A 24939-nucleotide genomic window follows, 5' to 3' on the forward strand; every position below is an offset into this window, starting at 1 on the left:
ACCGAAAAAAAAAGAGAGACATCGCACATTGTAACAAAACAATGCTTTGGCTTGTTGTTAGAACTGATGCTGACTGTGGCGGGCTGGGTTGTTTTAAGACCGCCCCCTCACTACAGGGACAGAGAGGGGTCTCGGGCTGTCTTGTATCAGTCATCAAAGGCATCAGGCCTGGCTAGCCCAGGCCCCCTTTCCTCTCTCCCTATCAGCTATACAGGGCCGAACACAAGAGCCCTGGCAAAGAGTCAGTGTGTGTGAAACATGCACCGTAGTACAGACACTTACACTCGTGGCTACATCATGAGGGAGTGGACAATTAGTGTCAAAGACTAGGGGTCTGAACTCTGAAACCAAACTCAGGCGCAATAGTTGTTCATCAACATCCACATGCAAACTAAAGTAACACCCACAAAGACAATGTGGTGTATATAGTTCCTTGTCCTCTCACGGTCAATTCAAAGTTAACTCCTTTTTGGTGTTTTAAACATTATGTTATAATTTAGCTATTGAAAAAATAGCAGATCTACAAGCTCTTAGCGCACCACCAAATGGCGCGCTACGAGCTTGTAGGTCTGCTATTTTTTTTCATGAACACGTGGTGCAAAGCTTTGAAAAATTATATATTCTTTCAGAGCGAACGTTTTTAACTCAAATCTTTGCTTCTGGGAGGTGAGGTCCCTGAAACAACACATTTTCAGATGGGGGGGGGGGGGGGGGGGGTCAGCGGCCAACATTGACATGAAATATTGAGAACCACTGATATAGAAACAGGAGGTTTTTCAGAAAATGAGATATCCGAGCCAAAAATAACGTTTCGGAGTCCATCAACAGATGCATGCATACATAAGATGTCCTGAATGTGCCTCGTGGCACCGTCCGCTGTGTTGTTGGATCCCACATCTGTGGTTCCGGATAAGTCACTGCTGACTGCACAGATGTAATGATGTTTCCTGATAGAAATGTCGGACATGTTTGGGTGTCAAATTGTCTTTTCTTTCCTTTTCAGATAACCGATGAGTGCCAAAGAAATGTGTAACACAGACTTATATGGACCGTCCACACAAAGCATTGTTTGCGAGAGTATAGGTCGCATTTACGATGCATCTCCGTCTGTTAGTTAGTCACCCACGCCTCCATATATGGTCACGCCTCATGACATCACGCCTCCATATATGGTCATGCCTCGTGACATCTAGTGACATCACGTGACATCATGGATTGAGACCCTTAGGCTTGGATCTCCATATGGCCAGCAACTCTACACACATCTGACCTCAAACCGCCTTAGATCTCCATATATGGAGCTGCCCTGTTCTGACATTTCATTATGTTGATCCTCTCTTTCCCCACCCCGTCCTTCCTGTTCCGACATTCCATATGTTGATCTGACCTCATCAAGTCAAGACAGGCTCCATATATGGCCAGTACAGAATTCTGCAGCGGTCCGCCGTCACCCAGACGGATCCGTGCACGGCACGCGACCTAGGTCGAGGTTGCTTCTCGCCCTCCGGGCGTCTTACTGGTAACTGTAACTATAGATATTGTTTTAAAAGAATCGTTCTAACTCAAGTGTATGACAGAGGTCCACAACTATAAGTTATAACAACAGTGGTGAATAATATAGGGACGATGTGAAAGTTACGTCACGATTATTGTGGCAAAAAAGAAATATTCAAAACTTAAAATGGAACTTTGTCCACGATAGAATTATTTGTTTAGTATTTTTATCACTAAAATAACGATTATCGTCCCATCCCTAATTAACTAAACTCTGCCTGAACGACAAACAAAAAGGCCATAATCATTTGTTTTCTTGAGAGGGCCACCGCATGCATACTTCAAATACTTCACGCTTGACTGTTGGGAGGAAGCAATCAAATGTGGCGGTCTGCTTACATGTCCTTTGGCCTTTAAAACCCATTAATCGTGGGCATTCTTAATCTTTGGAAAATATCCCGGGCATGATTTATTGAGTTAATACCTAAATACAAGTATTCATATTAAAAAATGAAAATCTCTATAATCAGCTCAAGAAGAGGTTGTTGATTCAGTGGATATAGCTAGCCTATACGTCCTAATCCGGAATCCTTATTTCCTGACATTTAGTTCAACTATCCAATCTAGAGTACTTCTATTCCCCAGCTAGCTGTACATGTACAGCTATCAGTTTGGAATGTATGCAGTTATGCACAGATAAAGTGTATTGGCTATGGACTGTGTCACTGCCTCGCTTTGGTATAGTGAAGTCTTGCTCGCTGCATGGGAATATCCTTGCATTTTGTGCCTGGACACTCATGATTGCGTGGGCAGTCGTGCGATGAGCGATCAGGCCCCACTTTCTTTTTGTGGAAGTTAAAATGTTGCCAGTGGTTGCATGTGGGATTCCTTGTTTTTACAGGCCTCTGGATCCAATTATGACAACATGCGCGGTAATAAAAGTTGCTCTCTCTCTGCTCAAGGTCCCACCAGGAAATTAATTTAGAGCGCTGCAGAGCATTCGGCGTTGTTGAAATGTGCCAGGCAATTAGCAAAAAGGTACAACAGGAGTGTGTACCTACCGTGTTCACATTATCGTATTATTATTGTCTCAGTGCGGTTAACAAATCACCGATCAGCTCATTCATCCGTGACTGAAAGTGTCAACACAATATTAATATAACAGGGATCCATCTTTTTTTTTTTTACACTGATTATGCTGTTCGGGATTATGGATTACCCTTCACCTTCATGAGGTGATGTAAGCTTATTAACCCATTTAGGCCTGACCTCAAAAAGATCTTCTAAATCATCCAGTTTTCTGAAAAAAATATTTTCACGATTTAAAAAAAAATAGCAGACCTACAAGCTCGAGTGGCGCGCTATGAGCTTGTAGATCTGCTATTTTTTCAATAGCTAAATTATAAGATAATGTTTAAAACACCATGGGTTAAGAGAAAGGACCAAAAACAGAGAGCCAGGGCAGACCTCTTCATGTCTTCCCATAACTCTTCCATCATGATGTACTACCAGCTATACCAGCTCCCTCCTCTGAAACAGGTTGATGACTACAAGTATTTGGGTTCATATATATATCTTTTTCCCAAAAGGACTTTCAAACTAGGAAGGGTATGGCCTGGTCAGCCGGCAATGACATGCATAAGATCTGGTCATCCCAGCTTAGTAAGTAAATATATTTAGGACGACCGTTGAGCCGATTCTACTCTATGGCTCCGAGACATGGACACTTTCAAAGAAACTAGAGAAACGTTTGGATGGCACTTACACCCGCCTTCTAATGAGAGCGCAAAATCTGTCTTGGAAGAGCCACCCATCGACTAATCTAATATACGGCAACCTTCCCCGTGTTTCTTCTCTAGTCCGATCCAGAAGAACACAGTTTGCCGGGCACTGCTACAGAGCTGACAATGAGGTTATATATATATCTTCCCTTCTCCTCTGGAGTCTGGCCTTCAAAGCAGACCAGAGGTAGAAAGCTGTCGTTCCCTGATGTCATCGCTATAGGGACACATGCATCAGTAAGCTAGGAACTGGGGATGGCAACAAAGGACCGGGAAGTGTGGCGTGGCATTGTGAAATCCATGATCTCGACCGCGGTCGAAAAAGTAAGACGATGACCACCAGCTACCGTATCATTCCAGCTACAATTCAAACTGGCGTTTGTCACAAGGAGGAATGCTTGTTAATACCTTCGTAGCATGCATGTATATATGTATTTATTATTTATTATTATTTTTTAATATTTTCTTCTTCTCCAACTTTCTTTTGATTCAGGTCTTGCTGGTTCTGAAGACAAACCTTTGAGCAAATTACTTATCTTTATCTTTATTTATTATTCTTCAGCAATGTTTTATTTATTCATTGTTGCAGGGCTTTGGTCAAATCAGATATCATTTCTTGTAGGATCAGACGAATGAGTAAAACACAAGTCAGAAATACCACGTATAATTCTCTGTCGTCGTCGACCGTCCCCCACCTCCCCTCCATCACATTTGCCTTTCACTCCAGTGTTGACACAGGGCCGTACAACAAAGTCACTAAAGTCGTGTCTACGCTGCACATTAAGGTCAGGGAAGACAGATAAGCCTCTGTCAAGCAAGTCAACAAAGCCCTGAATAAAGAATCCTTTGTCCAAACACTTTGGGTTTCCATGGAGTAGTAGAGGCTATACATTCAAGTTGGGGTATGGAGTTCTGAATGCTCACCGATTTGTATTTTGTCTTCCTCCGTTTGTTGTGTGTGTGTGTGTGTGTGTGTGTGTGTGTGTGTGTGTGTGTGTGTGTGTGTGTGTGTGTGTGTGTGTGCGCGCGCGAGCGCGTGCGTGCGTGCGTGGGGAGGGGATTATTTTGTTGAAAAGAAAACATCAATAACTGAATGTCTGCATGTTCTCAATCTCCCTTCATTTTCTGTTATTCTTATATTCAGTAGCCAGACTACCATTATCACTACAACACAAGCATGAGATGTGTGGATCCAAGCTTTTTACTCTTGGCTCTTATGGAGTCTCCAGCTTGTTAATGTTACCCAAAGATGTGACATGGATGGAGTCCTGGTACTAAAAGCAACCTGAGGGGCATGAACAGCTATCATTTGACAGGTGGTTTTGTTTGTCTCTGCATGCTTTTCATTATGGAAGTCTGCATTATGTTAATGTAGCTCCCCCCCCCCCCAACACTGACTTAAGTGAAAGGTTGATTTTTTTTTTAACAGTTTGTTGGCATGCCATGCCAAAGTGGTTTGACTGACTACAAGTTATAAAGTTACAGAACGGCCCGTAGCCGTTAAGCCTTTTTCTTCACAAAAGCTAAAGTTAATGGCAGCCCTCACTTAATCCCTAACACTTCTGTTTCTACATAGCCCGGGTGTTTATATTCGCAACGGTGTAACATTACAACAGAACAACGAGAGTTAGTATATAGACCTTGATTGATGCACGCCCACCACACCCATTGCAATGGGGCATGTAATGCCTCCATAAAGGCATTAAGAAAACACAGTAGCGAGAGGTAATGTTACTGTATATACTGTAGGTACAGTATAGGTGATGAAAACAGGTGGACGGGCCCTGATCTGGAATTCCTGGAAATGGTTTACAAAACTGTTGAATTGAATAAACCGAGTCTTTCAAGCATGCCTTGATGCTTTCACGTTCATTCGGCGTGCTGCTAAAACGAGCGTCATTTTTAAGTCAATTCAAATCAAACGTTATATCGTTTGTATTTTTTAGAAAATGTCTTGTAAAGGATTTCCTGTAGCCAACAAGTACCAGCATGAATCCCACACAACACTGCAGGTTTACAGGAACAGGGATAGGGATGCGCCGTCAGCAGCAGTATGATGTGAAATAATAATAAAATATGACCCGACTTGAGGACATTTTAACCCATTCTGACCTGAGATCAGATTCATACGAGGTTTCCACTGGACACACACTGGTCTGATTAACCCATTCTGACCTGAGATCAGATTCTAAAAATGTCAGTCGTTCTTCGATTTTTCAAAAAATAGCAGACCTACAAGCTCATAGCGCGCCACTCGGTGGCGCGCTATGAGCTTGTAGATCTGCTATTTTTCAATAGCTAAAGCATAACATGATGCTAACACCAAAATGGGTTCCCGTTCAGAATGGGATAATAATAAAATATGACCCGACTTGAGGACATTTTAATCAGGATGTGAAGCATTAATCTTCTCCTCCAAAGTGGAAATTAAACATGATCCAGAATCTCCACACAAATAACGGCAGGGAAATTAATCCACATTAAACACGGATAAATTAACTCTAGAGAGGGCCATGATAAAAGGCCAATGGCACATACCACTAGCAGTCCGTCAAAGCTTAAATGCATCCACTTAAGTTTATAAGGCCAATGGACAATTTACAATTTTAGGCTTCCTATGGAGCACACAGGAAGAGGCTAAATGTTATTACTAGGGAAGCAAGCCACCACCCTTTCAGCCAGTATATTCTCCTGGAAGATTCTGGTTTGTTTGTGAAGCCATTGTTCTCTTCCCCCCCCCGCGGGAGATTCGTCTTTGGCTTCAAGTATTGTTCCAACAGTGCTGCTCACAGTAAGACCTGAGGCTGTAGGGTTATTGCAGAAGACACCACACCTAGGTCTTTAGTGTAATTGTGATAAACTAACCCATGTTTCTATGTCAGTCGTTCTCAAACATTTTCATGTCAAGGACCCCAAAAATATATGTAATTGGCCACCGACCCCCCCCCCCCCCCCATCTGAAAATATGTTGTTCAGTGAACTCCCAGAAGCAAAGCTTCGAGTTAAAAACGTTCGCTCTGAAAGAATATATATTCAAGATTTGCGCCACGCAAATTAAAAACAATAGCAGACCTACAAGCTCGTAGCGCGGCACCACGCTATGAGCTATAGCTAAAGCATTACACAATGCTTAAAACACCAAAAGGGGGTCCCGCCCAGAATGGGTTTTAAAAAGGTGATAAAGAGGTGATGAAGGAGGACACCCCAAGTCAAAGATGTCAGCTTTGTTTCTTTCTTGAATCGGTGTAATAATTGCCATGATGTCCCTTTCATTATTGGCCCAACGTAAAAAAATATGATTCAGTGAACATAAATACACAAACGATCTTCTCGTGAAAAAAAAAAAGAAGACATTCCTGCACAGTGCACACCACCACACCATCAGCTTTTACCGATCTGACAAGGTTTCTGACTCTGATCCATGATGGAAAACAACACATTCATAGTAGCCCACTTTTCCTACCTGGGCCAATGAAGCTTTCACTGCAGGTCACAAGAAGACCATTATCACACACAATGTTTTAATCAATATTTTGCGTCAAAACAAGCATACCATTGGCTGTATAGAGGCTGCCTGCAACCTTCGCCAGCTTTCACAACATACAGTACAGCCTACAATAGGGGCCATACTTTCCCTGATTTCCAGCTAGCCATATATCCATTTTCGTCCATGCTAAACCCCTTATCCCTAAACTTTTTTTTTTTTTGCATTTTTTAAAACATTTTTGAATAGTTAAAAATTAGCCAGTCTACAAGCTCACGACGTGTCAATGTAGATCGGCTATAGTTGAACTATTCACAAATGTTTTTCAAAATATTATTTTAAAAAAAGGCACAGAAGTTTAGGGTTAAGGGCAATACCCTGCAACCTGCAATATAGGTTCCAGGAAGCCTTGTTATAAACTGATGTTGCAAATGATACTGACTCATCATGTGAATGTCTCAGCTGTGCTACATTATCATATGCACTATGATTGCACGTGCATGCACACCTAGAGAGGCTATCCGTGTCAGAAACATCAAGAGGAGAATCACTGGCATCAATGTAGCACCAGCGCCAACAGCATTGATGTTCAATACACAGGTATGCTGCTGCCTTTCCGATGATTGAGGGTACCTATATATATACAGACAATAAACACAATAACCTCACATCACAAAATACCAAAATTTGGCACTAAAGATTAAACTTGAACTTCCTGAGCGTAAAACTGAATATTGTAATAAATAGGACTCATTAAACCCCTTTCATCCTCATGTCCCTTTCTTGGGCATGCCATTACAGACAAACTTTTTTTTTTTTTTTTTTTTTTTAAATAGCCGATCTACAATCTCACCGCGTGTTGCGATGCGGCACGTCGTACGTTTATAGATCGAGGGTGAGCCCATCGGTGATGTAAATAATAGGATTTCAATGTAAATGGGTCCTGGAACCCAGGGGTGGTCTTTTAACCCATTCTGACCGGGAACCCGTTTTGGTGTTTAGCATCATGTCATGCTTTAGCTATTGAAAAATAGCAGATCTACAAGCTCGTAGCGCGCCACCGAGTGGCGCGCTACGAGCTTGTAGGTCTGCTATTTTTGAAAAATCGAAGAACGACTGACATTTTTTTAGAATCTGATCTCAGGTCAGAATGGGTTCATCAGACCAGTGTGTGTCCAGTGGGAAACCTCGTATGAATCTGATCTCAGGTCAGAATGGGTTAAGATAGATGGGTCCCAGCCTGGGGCATTTTATGAGTCCTCCTACTTCAACAACGTTAAGAGTACAGTACTGAGTACAGTATTGCATCCCAGGAGGGTGCCATGATTGCGTCCTTTCTCAATTTTAGTGAGTCTAAAAGGACGCAGGATGCTCTCCATTTGCATCACTGGCCCATACATAGCTCAAGAGAGCAGTACCATTTGCATCACTGGCCCATACATAGCTCAAGAGAGCAGTACCATTTGCATCACTGGCCCATACATAGCTCAAGAGAGCAGTACGTGGGACAATTTGCATCACTGGCCCATACATAGCTCAAGAGAGCAGTACCATTTGCATCACTGGCCCATACATAGCTCAAGAGAGCAGTACCATTTGCATCACTGGCCCATACATAGCTCAAGAGAGCAGTACCATTTGCATCACTGGCCCATACATAGCTCAAGAGAGCAGTACGTGGGACCTTTTCCCTTTTAACTCGACACCACACCTGATGAGAGGGGGAGATAGCGGAGGGGCTCTTATTTTCCGGGCCTGAATTCCTTGGTCTCTTTCCACTGCAGCCACACACACACACACACACACACACACACACACACACACACACACACACACACACACACACTGCAGGGATCATGGAAAGGCTATAAAAGCAGTGGATGACTTTGTTACCATACACAAACAAAAGGACTGAAATCAGTTCAATGAGTAACCATGGTCAGAGACAGGGTCAATTATTCCATGTTGTGTTCTTCTCACCAGATGTAAAAAAAAAATACAAAAATCACAGAATGTCCACCTGGTTAAGAAAACTGCAATACTCTCTCTCTCTGTGTGTGTGTGTGTGTGTGTGTGTGTGTGTGTGTGTGTGTGTGTGTGTGTGTGTGTGTGTGTGTGTGTGTGTGTGTGTGTGTGTGTGCAGAGTAGTAGGTTTAGTGCCTAGCTAAAAGGCACTTTAACAGTGTTGAGGGAGGGGTGAGCGTTGGTTGATTTAATAGCAGATCCACGCACACGCACACGCACACACACACACGCACACACACGATGACTCCAAATCTGGGGACTTCAACTTAGATGGGGCAAGTAGATTTGATTGGCATTTGCCCTGTAGGGCAAGTAGGGGGGGGGGGAAACAACGTTAATGTCGAACCCTTGGATCCTTATTTAAGAGGTTTCTATTCAGATTCTAAAAATGTCTTTTACATCCTGAGAGTTTTCTGGAAAAGCTATGTTTCTGTGTCAGTCGTTATTCGATTTTTCAAAAAATAGCAGACCTACAAGCTCATAGCGCGCCACTCGGTGGCGCGCTATGAGCTTGTATAGGTCTGCTATTTTTCAATAGCTAAATCACAACATAATGCTAACACCAAAAGGGGTTAAGAGGTTTCTATTAAAGGATTAAATTCAATATTCTAATGTTTACTTTTTCTATGTTTTAATCATTGCACACAGCCACGTGTGTACGCAGAGCTGGGGGACTTTCAATATGCTTGAAGAAGAGAGAAGAAGCACGTGCACGAGAAGAAGGGTGCACGGTTCTGGAAGATAATAAATAAAGTAATAGAAAAGAATACTACCAGCACTCACGTTTTTTTAATCCAATAGGAATTATTATTACAGTATTGTTGTTTGGGAAACTGAATAAATACACAAATCCTATTTTGATACAACAATGAGTGCTGGTATTCTTTTCTAAAGACTTTCAATATGCTGCCACTGGCTAGTGGCTACTGCTGGTTGTGTTGTGTGGGAGTGACTGTCTGGGGTTGTTGTCCCCATTTGGCTAAATGGCCATACTTATCTTAATAAAAGCTTCACCTCTGTGAACAAAACTGCTTGATAAGAAGCATGTGGGTGTAATTCAGACATTCCTCTGGAAAAAGTAATACAATATACAATAATGTAATTCTTTCAGTGACTTTGTTTCCTATAGTAGAGATAAGGCTTCGTGGCAATATATGTATATATAATATATTTTCTTTTCTCTTGGTGAATCTCTCACGCTAACATTGTTCTTGTGTTTATAGGAGGCTATAAATTGTCTCCAAAAGAACATATCGACCATTAGAAACGTCACAAATAAGAACAAAGCGGATTCACAAGAACAATGTTCTATACTGTAGTGTCGATTATGAACTAAAAATGCAACTTTCATGAGATGGCATTTCCTGTGTTTTACACAGAAAGACGTGATTGGCTCTCGACTTACTGTGTCGTTACGCTGTAACTGTATTAGCAGACATGGAGTCCACATACTGTACCAGCTGCTCTCACAGTGTGGTAAACCGTTTCTGGAAACTGTTCCAAATGTGATGGAACCCATTCCGGTTCCTCAATGTTGGATCCACCGCTCCGGTCGGATCCCAACCCTACTCTTCGGGGTAACAATCTCAGCACAAAGAGCCTTTAATAATGACTTACTGGTTCATTATTTTAGAACCAATATTCAGATGTTTTGGAAGATGCACACAAGACAGAATATCTGGAGCTTAAACGGTACACAGTTTGTGTCTGACGGCAATGACTAAGACTTGCTAGCTCAAATCGAACAACGTGTGAGTTATGACTTCGTGTAGTAATAAACAGCGGACGAACTGTTGTTGGTTTGTCTTCGTGGTGAGAATTAGGTGGAATAACAATAGCTGCTTATAGTGCCTGTGGTCTAATCTTGATGACATACTTGTCTAGCCCGTGGGTGCGTCTGCTTTGGGCACACCGATCCCCCATGGCTCCACAAAAGGTATCAGCAGCACGATACTGTACCTGCGTTCTACAGAGGCACCATTGTCCCTCAGTTGAAACAGGGATCCTCTAACTGGCTCCAACTGAAATCACTACCACTCAAGAGGCAGTGTAGTTTATCAAAGCTCGGGGGGGTTGAGGAGGGACGGGGGTGGGCTGTTCCCATATCCCCCAACAATGGCTCCAGCAGATGGAAGTCTGTAAAGGTCATTAGGCTTTAGGTGGAATACGCCAGCACGAGGCCAGCAGCACCCCGCTGGACCCTCAAAACCAGACCAGAGATTCTTGGGTTACAAGAGTATCATTGCCTTAATAATACCAGAGTGGGATTTTAATGAAAAGAAGAGAAAGGGCTTTCGGAGCGTGATGGAAAAACGTTAGATGATTGATGCATATGGTCTGCTATAGTCGGATTCCAAACAAAATGCACAGAGGTGGAACGCTGAAATCCATTCCGAGGCCGAGAGACCTATATAGGGCCCACTTCCAGGTTTTATAGCTGTGCAAAGAATGCAGAAGTATGGAACGCAAAAGCATTATGGACCTCACCGTATCTTGCCATGAACTAGAATAACCCGTTAACTCACAGGAAAAAAAAGTATATTGATATAAGCCGGGTTATCCTGTGCCCACACGACGCAGGGAGTCTGGTGCGAGAGATTAAGGATTTAGCCGCTGACATGTCCCTGTGATTAGTTTGATCTGTCACAGGTTATCTGCAGCTATAGCCCACAGAGAGAGGGGGGCCCTCTGGCTATTCCGGCTCATATCTGTGCTCTGACAACTTGGCAAAGGGACAGCCGAGACACTGGAAAGATAGACTCGTTTTTAAGCAACATCAGAGAGGCCTTGAAAACAAAAACAACAACAAAAAAAAGGCGTCAACCCACGTCCTCCGGGTGCATTACACACTAATTGTCATATTGGAAACACGAATCCAATGGACACAACATGATGTTGATTTCACACGCGAGCCGGGAAATAAGCAGATGTTTTATTACTTCCGGCCGGGTTGCTGTGGGAGTAAATTGTCAGCCGTATTAAATTAATAACCCCTCCACATCCACAGTTGATGACAGTTAACGGTTCTTGAGGGAGTTCCAGGGGGTCGCCAGCTAAATGATAGTTTGGAACCAAATGGACCCTTATGGGTCTGTAACTCTGAGAGCCTGACGGGGTCCGTTTGGTTCCATTTGTACGCTCTCAGAGTTACATTAACATTGATTTCACAATATAAATGGGGGTCTCAGAGATAGAAATGTCAAGACTCATTACATGGGGGTCCGTAGACCAATATGCATGTCAAACTGGGGGAACCTTGAAATTAAACGGGTTGACAATCACTGCTAGAGCCGTAAGAATCTTCTCTTATGGAGGTCCGCTGGCTAATTAGTGTCAATTTAAGGGGGTCCTTGGCGTGAAAAGGTCTGTGAAACCACTGCACTAAAGAATGCCGACGTCTGTGCAGGATGATTCTGTTCAAGGTTTCTTTATTTTGTCTCCCGAGGAAAGAAATTTGTCTCGGACCCCAAGGCCCCGCTCTGCAGCATACAGATACAATACAATACACGATACAAGACAACAAAGGCACACAGTGACCTGTACAACATTAAAAAAACACACACCAACATACCTAGTGCAAAAAAAAAAGAAGAACATCACCTCATAACCTTCGACCCCTACCCTGTCTGCCCTCTGCAAGGACACTGTTGAGGAGTGTGATTGACAGAGGTGACAAAGGAACGCTTGTACCTATTGAATTTTGCACGCATGAGACCTCGTATCTCCTATACCTGATGGCATTATTAGCCGATACTCAGGGTATAATACATGGGAGGGGTCAGACACAATTATCTGTTATCCAGCAGGTTCTACCTGACTGACTCCCATGGGCCCCACTCATCATCATCACAAAACTGCCACGCTGTTGCTCTCTCTCTGGGAGACCAATGCTGACGGGGGTCGGCCGCCCGCCCGCGTCCTCAGGGGTGGTGGGGGGGGGGGGTTATTTACTGCTAAGTGCATTATCAAATTCATCTCCAGGAAGGAGCCCACGCGCTCTGAATGTCTTCCCCGTGCAGGTCTGCATGGATAACAACAACATCCAGGGAATGCAATTCGACTTTCTCTGAAATAAAACTGCGGAGCAGATTTAGCCTCATTTTGTCACTATAGTGTGTCTGTGATTATTGATGCTGGGGACAGTATGGGTACAAGTCTGTTTTGTTTTGGTTGTTTCTTGTTTTGTTTTGGTTGTTTCTGTGGAATAAGCCATATCCAGAATTTTCATTAAGTTTCCTGAGTAATCTGACGTGCAAAGCAAAACCTCATCGATGTCATATTGGTGTCTTTCTCTACTAAAAAATAACTTCAATCAATCGTAACCCCCTGACTGAGCCTCATTATTAGAGTGGAAAACACATCCAATGATTAATTTCCATGTTGCTTTCACAATGGGAGGGATATAAATAATGCTACAGGCCAAGGAGGGACATTTTATTTTGCAATTTCACTCTATGTTTAAAAACAGCTTGGAAATGCTGGAGACTGTGTGCATTAGGGAAAACACTGTGTGCCACGCAGAAACATCTGTCTTGGCCTGTGGCAAAAAAAACAACAACAACAACGAAGAACCCTCCTCCAACTTCATGGCAGAACTCAAGACTATTCTCCCAGCGCTTTATAAAAGGGAACATGAACTTGCTGGAAATATTTTATTACGAATCGTACCAAAAAAACCAACGCTATAGTTGCAGATATAAAGCTACTTTAAGTGGCACAAAAGAAATAATCTTTAAAATCCTTATATAGACCTTGACTGCATTTACTGCTGGGCAAAAAAAAAGTGTGCTGTCTTAGTTTGTTTAGCGGCCCTGAAATATTTAGAGAATCTGTCTTTTTTGGCTCACAAACACATCGGATTTGTTATGATTCTCCTGAACACCGGCTGGCTGTGGAGGGAACAGAGGAAACTTGCACTTGTTAACTGTGTAGCGCAGTGGTTCCCAAACTTTTTCATGTCAAGGGCCCCCAAATTGACACTTAACAGCCCGTGGAACCCTGTTTGAAAACATACATGCCAGGACCCCCATATAAGAGAAGATTTTTACAGCTCTAGCAGAGATTCTCAACCCGTTTCATTTCAAGGACCCCCAGTTTTACATTGTATTAGTCTGTTGGACCCCCATTTAGTGGCATTTCTATCTCTGGGACCCCCACTTTGTATTGTAAAATCAAAGTTAATTTAACTCTGAGAGTGTACAAATGGGTCCATCTGGTTCCATTTGTACACTCTCAGAGTTACAGACCCAGTTACAGGTCCAGTTGGTTCCAAACTATCATTTAACTGGGGGACCCCCTGGAACTCCCTCAAGGACCCCTGGGGGTCCCCGGAACCCCACTTTGGGAACCACTGGTGTAGCACACTCGGGGACCATTGCTTACAATGCATAGACCCTTTATGTGTTTATGGGGGAGACGTAGTACGAGTGTGGGGGGTGATAGGCTAACTGATGCAAAAAGGATGACGGTAAGGCCAGAGCAGAGGGCATTCAAGCTGTTGCCTCTGTCACTTTCGCTGCTGGCACCTGTCCTTCCTGTTAAGCCTGATCTGGTATGGTCCATCCAATTGTACGTTGCGCGAAATAAATGAACCGATCCGCAAGCTCACACAAACATCACACTGCGGATGTGGCCCGGTGGGACCCAGGCTGGCGTTTACGATGAACCATATATATGAACACTCAGGATTTATATTGCGCACCTGTGCTTATTCCTGAGAGCTGAATCACAAAGCTTTTGAAATTTCAATCTCGTGATACTGTACTCGCTCACTGCTCAGTATCACCGATTCTAACTTGTATGAATCATTTAAAGCTATGTGACAGTTATTGTTGTTGGGTGATTCAGGCCAGCTGAGGTGTGTGAGGAGACAAATAACAAACAGTACTGTAAAGGGAATAGTCTGGGGAACTAAATTAATTCATAGAATAGTTAATATACAAAATGTTACCAATAGAAGGAATAAGTAGTAGTAAAGTCAGTCCCTTCAATACTTGTGTACTGACATAGTTTCGAGTTCCTTCATGGCTGCTATCTTCTGAAACTCTGTCTGCAGTTTTGGAAAGTTAAACGTTTGGTTTTAAAATAATTTAAAGGCATTGAATTACCAGTCACAACAGTGCCACTTCTGTCTCTTTTTTTTACTGTATAACAACAGTATCCCTATACTTCAATGACCTTTACATCAAGGGCACTGAAACAAGAGGCATTTGGTTCCATTTGTACACTCTCAGAGTTACAGAACCATAACTCCTCATGAAAAGGACCCCGAGGGGGGTCTCCGCTCTCCGGACCCCACTTTGAGAGCCACTGGTTTAACTCATCTCCACTCAAGAAGAGCACGAACACATGCTTGTTTACGTTTTGTCACATTGCAATGAATTGTTTACTAAATCAATTATTACCTGGTATTCCTCCACAGTCCACACATTGTGAAACATCCCACGTTTTTCAAGAGGTTTACTCTAGTGTCAATACTTTCTTCTTTTTAACTAAAGAACACCTTACTTATTTTTATTTGATATGGACAGAGCAATTTCATGAACAAATATGGGAGAAATGCCATCTCGTGAAAGTTGCATTATAGTTGATAAACTACAGTATGTCTCTGCCTAGGGACTATACAGTACAGTAAGCAAGACTATTTGGTATTTACATCCATATAGTCCCTATAGGCAGGTAACAAAAACTGAAACATTACAAGTGACGATATAGCCTACAAATACACAAGGAGAAAACATGAAAACATTTTAACATGAGGTTAAAAGTCACAACAGTGCCTGGGCCTTCAAAGTGGAATAGGGCTACTACAGTACAGAGTATGTCTGATGGTGGGACTTTTTCAAGACTCATCACAGACACAGAGACAGATATGACAAACTATAGTGGCATCGTTAAGTGTCAGCTGCCCTGAACTGCGTGCAGACATTATATATTACAATGTGTTGTCCAGTCTGGGATCAGAGCAAATTATGAGAACAGCGAATATAAACAATAAACATGTGAGGTCCAAAGTCCATGGAGAAGTTAGCAAATCGTGTTGATTGATGAAATCTAAATCGTGTGTGTGTGTGTGTGTGTGTGTGTGTGTGTGTGTGTGTGTGTGTGTGTGTGTGTGTGTGTGTGTGTGTGTGTGTGTGTGTGTGTGCGCGCGCGCGTGCGTGCGTGCGCTTTTCTAAATTCTACTCTATTCTACAAAGTGCTCACGAAAGTATCCCACTCAGTCAGTCCGGGAAGTGCAAACAAACATAACATAGCCTTGTATGTGATGTGCCAGTAAATTGCAAAACCCACAAGCCAAGCCTGCCGTCTCTCTCACAGCAGCAGCAGCATCAATCTGATGCGATTTCTTTTTTGTGTGTTCCTAAACCATTTTACGCAGATTCATGTTACCACCAGACCTTTAAAATACCCCAAACAAACGACACGATTATCAATGTCGTTATTGTAAGTTATTATCATTACTATTATCAACTCCACGGTATAAACTGCATTACTTCATCTACTTTGCAGTCAATGCAGATCATTCCCACAAAACAAAGCTCGATCTGGGAACTTTTTCCACTGCTTGGCTTGGCCTGGCTCAAGTTTCTCAAAATTCCCTGCGACTCTGCAACTGAGCCGTTTTCATTTGTGGTGATTTGTGTGATTAAAATATCAGATAAACAACTATAACGTGTACTACTAGGCTACTACAACGATCCATGTACGGGGTGAGGCAGCAAAGCCACGCAAAAAAGTTCCTTCGTTGCTTACCTTTCTTTTCCGGCAGAACACACGAGCCCAGGGAGAGCAGAGAGGTGAGAGTGATCCAGAGTTGGAACGGTAGTGTTGCCATTATGTTTTCAAAGCCGCTATCGTTCTTCTTTCGCCAACTAAATGAAAATGTGTCATTCCATACTAGCAAAATCACGATATTCCGCTATTTTAAAAATGAAACGTTGACTTTTCGCAAAAGTAAATGGACTTTCTTGTTCGTTCCTGGAAACTCTTAACTTTGACGGACAGCTCCTCCTCTCTCTCGCTTGTGCTCAACAGTCCGAGGCACTGGTGGGAGAAACCATCGGATCTTCTGACGTCATCAGATGGGAGGATTGATTCATTTCTGAAGCATCTTCAGGTGCGTTTCCATGGTGAATGTTTAAGTGCAACATATTGCATATTCATTTTGTGCAAATAGCACATGAATAATGATTACTGCAGAAGTGGCGTAGATGGTTAGATTAGCATCCTGAAAATGGCCAAAAAATGGCCCAGAACAAACATTTTGTAGGCTACCCAATGTAAAATATCCAATAAAGAATATTTCTCATCAGAATATAAGTGCAGCAATGAATGGCAACTTGAGAGAGCTGTCATAGGGGGGTAAAATCGGTGAAAAATGTATTTAAAAAATATTCCTAATAAAATAATTATGGAGCTGGGAACAATTGTATTGCAATTCAATACACCTGCCTGTAGATAAAACAAGGGATGTGGGCAAGGAAACAAACCTACCTTCTATGATGTCACTGAGCATCATGAAGGTACAGAAAGACCTACCCACCTCAGACATCAGCGACATTATTATGAATCATTAAAAAAAAACCTGAAACCATCACAATAAGCTTGATCAGTGATGCGGTCCATCGTGAGCGCGTTATAAAAAGATGACATGGCTATCTGTTAGATATATTTTAGCTAGGGTAATTAGTGTTGTTTTTTTTACAGATAACATTTTGATAAACCAGACAAACTGTTCTGCATTTGGCTGGATTTTGCACCCTCCTCTCTCTCTGTCTTGTTGACTTGCATCAACAAGACATCTTGTACGGGGGTGGACAACAATTCTCAGCATTAGTGTCAAATGCAACTTAATCTCCCAAGACAGATGTTTTTAACCCAAATGGGTTCCCAGATTGCTTGTGCATTAAATAGACAAAATGTCCAGACTGTTGACTGAGTGACGGTCCGATTGGAGATGTCCAAATGGATGTCGTGCTTGTTTGAATGTGTGTTGCTGTGTGCACAGATCAGACTGTACGGGGACGGGAGTGATAGAAATCATTTTTCACACTGGTCTTTTATCTCGTTACTGCGGCCTAATGGCTCAGCAAATTGTCTTTGAGGAAGAGGATATTATGTTAAATGAAATTACAGCCATTCTCCACGCAAAGGCAATTACCTAATGTGAATATAACCTTTCACATGAGACAAAACAATGGGCTATTCTAAGCACATTGGAGCTGTGTTGTAACTGTCAGTCTGATCGCCCCTCCGGTCCATCAAACGTAGAAATGTCCACGGTATTGCCATTTGGATGAGTCACTGCAAGGCACATGATCTTGATGGTGTACCATTAAGTAAAAGTTAGGCATGACTAAATCATTCAGATCTCAATAATGGGACAAAGAGAGCTCAAGGTTTACATTTCAGTTAAAGTCGTATTCCAGCTTTCCGGTCAGAGTCGTGACTTCAGAGCTTTCTCAATGTTGTGAAATCAACGTTAGGTTAAGGTGCTTCAGCAAAACGATTGACTTTTAACCAAAGCCACATTCCTAAAACTGCAGCCAAGTGCCCAAGTCGACGACATTTAGTATAATGTTGACAGATGCCTTAACCTCACAAATAGCCTACAAGCCTTGTCCTTGTGTATAGTATTACATTGTATAATATAATATTGTGTACAGTCACATGGTACTGTATTCTTTATTGCCTGTGAGTGTTGTCCACAAACCCACTGCTGTTTACATTGGCCTGCCCAGAGGGCCTCACGCCACAGCTGTCTGTCAGCTAAGCAGAACTTCTAAACAAACACACAATAATAACCAGACCGCCGGGAATTCTTCAGAGTGAGAGGCACAGAGCAATAGAGAAGAGTGATGAATGCTACTGGCTGGCTGTGTACACACACAACACGTCCCACCTTGCAGTGATTTGATCCTTTCATTTTCAATTAGGGACTGTAGTCTACTCATCAGCATTCTAGTAAGCATATTCTATGGAGTAAACTCCATAGAATGCTTAAGGGGGAAAGCTATATATGCTATGCTGTCTCTCCCTCTGAAAACACATTATAGTGGGAGGGTACTCATTATTCTTTTATCCACACATTGCAGCTTCTATATCCAGATTTTGGTGTGTGTGCACAAAGTTTGTCCCACACAAACATTAAATTGTCATGGTGTCTGAGCAAATAGACACAGTGTCTATTTTACGTCATGATGTACGATGATAAGAGCACCCCTCACTTCACACGGGTGTGATTTTCTTAATCTATATTTAGGATTTTTGAAATGACAAGCTTCAAGCTCACAACACGCCACATATTATAGCAATGCATTGTGATCTTGTATTTTTGAGAGGAGAATAAATAAATCTTGTAACATTTTGAAATGTTTGCCTATATGCACAAAATAGAGATTTCAGGGTGAAAGTGGACTGGTTATAGTGAAAGCCAAGCAACTTATTTGCACATCCATCAGGGCAATGTCATTTTGATCAACTCATGTTTGAACAAGGAGTCAATTAAGTGGTTCAGTGAAGCGGAAAGGTGATGTGTCCATTTCACGGGGAGAGGATCAACCAATTGTTCCCTTCAAGGTCTCTCTCGGATCTGCATGACAGGGCCCAGATGGACCAGCAAAATCTCAGCAATATGCACATTTTAGGAAAGCATTAATAGGAAGACATCAGCCCCAAGCCCTCCCATCATCTCCATCTCTTGCAGGGGGTCGACCTCATACGTGTCAAGCATGTCCTTTGTCGAGCGACATGTCGCACCGTATTATCAAATTAAAAACTTGTCTTTTTTTTGTCGAGCGACGCGCAACGAGTATAACGAACTCCTTTTGGTGTTAGCATTATGTTATGCTTTAGCTATTGAAAAATAGCAGATCTACAAGCTCATAGCGCGCCACCGAGTGGCGCACTATGAGCTTGTAGGTCTGCTAAAAAAAAAATAATCGAAGGACGACTGACATAGAAACATAGCTTTTTCAGAAAACTGTCAGGATGTAGAAGACACTTTTAGAATCTGATCTCAGGTCAGAATGGGTTAAGCTTCAGATGAAGAGGGGAACTCGCCATATGGCATCATGTAGGATCTGCTGTCACTCTAAGGCATGGATGGCATCTGCTGCACTGGTCCAAACATCACACAACACATGACACCATTGGTGCTTTCGGGAGTTAGAACTGACATGATACAAGTCCACAACGGCACCACTGAACTTCGCCTGGTGTTTTGAACGGCAGTTTTTGTTCCAAAACGACATATGAGCCATTTGGAAAATGTGACACCTAGGAAATTAGGTCATTTCTTTTTCAAAGATAAAGAGAAACATAACTCTTATTATGTTGTCAAATGAACCAGGCCTCTGTGCTGAAGAGGCTTCTTCATACATTCAGTGGTTAAAAAGTACTACAATTGATTACTTAAGTATGAATACTGCACAAAAAGTAAAATATTTGCCTCTGAGATGTACTGGAGTAGAAGTGAAATGACTGAAAATTGGAAATACTTTTTTCCAGAAATTGGGTAGGCCTATATAATTTTAGAAATCAACAGTTGAGATTGCCTGTTTTTAAATCCAGGCACTTGTGCCAGATCTGAGATCTCTGCTGATATGAGAGATACAGTACAAGTTGGATTAGATGTAACTGAGTCCATCTACTCAAAGGCAAAGCTTTAATGATATCTCGCTCAACCCTGTGTTCAGTGGCACAATTGAAAGGCCTCAGGCGTTTTTTAAACAAACCGTCAAATAACAATTAATTAGGCATAATTGGAGAACCAAGCAAGATTACCTGGTCTTTTACCATCTGCTCTGCTCAAGGCAATTTTCCTGTAGCTACGTTCACACGGCAAAATCAAATATTTGAACGGACAAAGGGGAATCATGGATTATATGACTGAGTGCATTTCCATGTTCTTAAGCCCCCCCCCCCCCCCCCACACCTACACACACACACACACACACACACACACACACACACACACACATTTGAAGGAAAATATGTTTTACTTGTAATGCTGCTGCTGAAGATAAATTGGAAAAATAAGTCACTGTGTTGCAGCTTGAGATCTTTGGGTATATTTATATATGACTATAATAGGGCATTTATAGTTTTACATCTCTCTCAAGTCCTCAGTCTCTGTCTCTGTCTGTCTGTCTGTCTTGTCTCTCTATCAGTCTCTGTACACAAATACATACACACACAGACAATTTTGATCTCCTTGGCGAATGAGCATGATAAAACATGTGCATGATGTGTCTTACTGTATACTGTGTGTGTTTCACCTACTTATTGTTCCTGCATGCGGTCTCTTGGCCAATATTCACTTGCCAGAGCATGTGGTCTCCATGGCAGCCATTGGGTTGTACAGTAAACACCTCCAGGTAAATGAATGAACCTGTTTTAATCCAATAGGAATCCCTATTTTTCCCGACTCTATACCAGTCACATCCTGTTGGTACTTAATCCACGGGACAGATAGCTCTCAATCGGGATCGTCAGCCAGATGATTTTTTACGTTTTGGAAAACTTTCGGCTTTACATTTTGCCATCCATTTATTGGGGCAGGAGAGATAGGGCTGTATTTTGCATGTCTTAAGTACCAGGTCTTATTCCCTAACTTGAGTAAACTAAAGACCTGGAGGCGTGATCAATGCCATTTGGCTATTCTGAGTGGCCAAAGAGCATTGATCACGCCTCCAGGTCTTTAGTTTACTCAAGTTAGGGAATAAGACCTGGTACTTAAGACACGCAAAATACAGCCCCTAGTGTCTTTATACACGGAGAAGGCCTACATCAAATCAAACTTTATTTCTAGAGCACATTTACAAAGACCAGAAGGTCAACCTATAAGTGCTGTATACGTGATCACGAGGCAAACATACAATCAACACAAAGTAGCATAGCAAAACAAAATCAAAGCAACACAAACAGTACACAGGTTAATTAGGTCAAACATTGAAAGCCAGGGAGAAGAGATGGGTTTTAAGTAAAGACTTAATAATTAGGCCTATAAGGAGTGAGCAGACTTGATATGAAAGTGGAGACAGTTTGTGGGGAGACATATTGTGCTGACATAAGTACCTTTATTGGCTGGTTTAACCATTAATAATGGCTTGGTTAATTGTATTATCTTTATTTATTACACAGGATGAATTGGTATATTTTTGCACACCAAATGTCAAGAGGTGAATATAAAGGTGGGCTGCTGAATTGCAGTGATATGCAAGCATGCACGGTGGCGTGTTTACAGGATCTGTACAGAATATTTCACTGACTTTATGCATGTAGTGAAGTCTATATGACATATTTGATTTGATCTCAGAAATAAATCAATTGATAGACATATAGCTTATACATATGCAAGGCACTCACGCACACACACGAACACGCACACAGTGTGTGTGTGTGTGTGTGTGTGTGTGTGTGTGTGTGTGCGCACAAAATTAGCTTTTTTGTCATAGCAGACGCTCTTAATCCAGAGAGATTTACTGTAAACAGGAACATACAACATCAAATTTGCATAGAAATAGTATAGGGCGGCTATATCTGGATCATCAGTAAACCAAGAACCTATCATCGGTCTAAACTGTGTCAGGCTACTAGTATTATGTTCATTATACACGTATTAATGTGAACGTATGTCTGCTGTTTATAGAATGATGTTATGTTATCTAGGCCTATTGTAAAGGTTGGAGCATGATGGCCTGCCGTCGGTAGAACACTGCCATCTTGTGGTATGATTGCGTCATGTACTGTAAAACGGCGTAGGCCTGCTCTGTGTCTTTTCAGGAGTTCATTCATATTGACAAATTACTATAGTGTTTTGATATATTCGAATAGGCCATGCATATTTAGTTTTCCCTGGTCTAAAAAAAATAATTTGCCAGTTCACTAAATTAGCGCTGTGCAGTGCAGATAATGTTGGATGCCTGATGATTAATTCACAGGGTAATCCTTCAATTAATCAAATTATACATTGGGGTCATAATTGGACGCAGTATTCTGTAGCTTTATATTCTTATTCATTCTAGGTCATGTGTTAAAATGTTTCAGCACAAATAATGTGGATTAATTTTCGAACGTTGCATAATGTGGCATAATGGAGAAGAATAGCCTATTATTCTACCATAAGAAGTCTATATTCATCATCTAAATAGAGGCTAGGCTATACTCTATAGTATAATAATCGCGTGAGCTATATATTAGATCAAAAATGATTGTGTGGAGTCAGCTGAGCTGAGGAACAGCGCATATATCTCCGCGCATATTGTGTAGCAGGCAGCATAGCACTTTGCTTGTGATGCTGCTGCCAAGAGGCTTTGCGCTGCGTGCGAGAAATCAAAGCGCAGGCGTCGAGTACAGACGGATATCTTGCGCAGACTAGCCTTACTACTGTACATGGCCATTGATGCTGCTGGATAGATGTAGCCCGTGGTGTAAATAAGAATGGCGAGGGTGGCGGATCTAATATGCTACAGTATCTCAGCTTGACATCCCACCATACATTTATGTCATCGGGAATTTTACCAGACACTAGGGGTAGGTTTTCGGCGCGGCGCGTCTCCGAATTTGCCTTCACAGCATCTCGCCTGCCGATGGTTTTCATTTGACAATACAGAGTCAAAATTCAGACGCGGGCGGGTTCTTCTAATAACCACTTGGAGAAAAACGGGTCATTAATTATGACCTTAGTATCCTCCAGTAAAAGAAAACCAGCGGATTATTTTTACGCAGCAGCATTCTGCTTGCATCTTTTGCTTTGGGTCTCGTGTGCCGTTTCCGAGGAGGAGCACCACCACCACCATCAGTTGTTCAGCGTAGAGGTAAGATAAATGGCCTTCGCCCGTTCGCTGTGCATCATAATATGTGACCGTGCTTGCTCTCTCCCTCTCTCTCTCTCTCTCTATCTCTCAGCTCCCTGTGCAGGGCTGTGCTCTCTATAGCATACGTGGGAAAACAACATGATCTTACACAATTAGAGATCGAGATAACATTAAGAGAGAGTGGACCCTGCATTATGCATATACACACTATGCAGGCAATGGCATCTAAATGACTAGGAGGACCTTTCTTGTACAATGAAAACGGCATTCCAAGGAACAAGGAAAGGATGCACATGATTACACTGCGGTCTGTATGAGCTGAACTGATCCAGCCCCATGTCTGTGTCTGATATCCTTATGGCACTGAGTGTCCATTTCAATGGTCAGTGTGTGGGTAATAATCTGGGGTATAGGCCTATCATAATATTTTGATTTAGACATTCTTCATCATCACTTAATTTCCACAAAGTCCAGATAAGTGGCACTGGCACTTGCCTTTTTTATTTTTGCATGCAGCATTAATAAATTACAAAATGTGGAGAGCCACAATTGCACAAAACACATCTTGTACCTATTTAATTGCTGACTGTCATTATTCATTCTCACCACAGGGACCTCTCCCTTCCCTGGCGAAATTAAAAGGTGCAATTGACTTGACTGTCACACATACACACACACACACACACACACACACACACACACACACACACACACACACACACACACACACACACACACACACACACACACACACACACACACACACACACACACACACACACACACACACCATTTTTTTATTTCATAGCTCAATGACATTTTCGCTGCTAGATCTGTGCTTTTGAACAAACAGCACACAGATAATACACCCACACAGGAGGAGAGAGAGAGGGGGAGAGAGTACAGAGTAAACAAGGCGTTTAGCTCAGCAGAAAGCAGCACCGGAGGAGGGGATGCTGAGAGGAGAGAGAGCTAGTGGTATTAGCTAGCCGGAGCATCTCGACGTGGGCTTGTGATGATGATGATGATGGGGAGCCAGCTGGTTGACGTGCTGAAGACAGCTTTGGATAATGTGAACATGCACCTTGTGACTGACAATGACCCTGACAACAACAACAACAACAACAACAACAGCCTGTCAGCCTATCTATATCTCGCTGCTTTCTTTGTGAGGCTGAGTTGGCTTTGTTGAACCTTGCCTGTCCCTATATTCTGGGGTGAAGAACGTTCAGAGAAAACAGCAGATCAACATGCCATTTTCGTCAAAGTGTATTTGGTGTAGAGAGAAAAGAGGAGGCGGGGCCCCTTAATAGAGTAGACCCTTTGGGGGAGT

The 24939-nt window shown here is 42.3% G+C and overlaps 2 protein-coding genes across 2 annotated transcripts in view; one reads left to right on the forward strand and one right to left on the reverse strand.

Moving 5' to 3' along the window:
* Positions 1-16807, reverse strand: part of egfra (epidermal growth factor receptor a (erythroblastic leukemia viral (v-erb-b) oncogene homolog, avian)) — a 65169-nt gene extending 48362 nt beyond the window's left edge. Inside the window, exon 1 of the mRNA XM_080778111.1 lies at positions 16540-16807. Within this exon, the coding sequence (XP_080634237.1) occupies positions 16540-16621 (82 nt within the window). The 5' untranslated portion in view covers positions 16622-16807. The remainder of the gene's footprint in view (positions 1-16539) is intronic.
* Positions 16808-23465: 6658 nt separating this feature from the next.
* The window catches only part of mmp16b (matrix metallopeptidase 16b (membrane-inserted)), a gene marked incomplete at both ends in the record, with an annotated part of 25290 nt that continues 23816 nt past the window's right edge, over positions 23466-24939 (forward strand). Inside the window, one exon of the mRNA XM_080778114.1 lies at positions 23466-23606. Coding sequence (XP_080634240.1) covers positions 23466-23606 — 141 coding nt within the window. The remainder of the gene's footprint in view (positions 23607-24939) is intronic.

This window comes from Protomyctophum bolini (assembly GCF_963924005.1).
Source record: "Protomyctophum bolini genome assembly, chromosome: 12".
Classification (NCBI taxonomy): Eukaryota; Metazoa; Chordata; class Actinopteri; order Myctophiformes; family Myctophidae; genus Protomyctophum; species Protomyctophum bolini.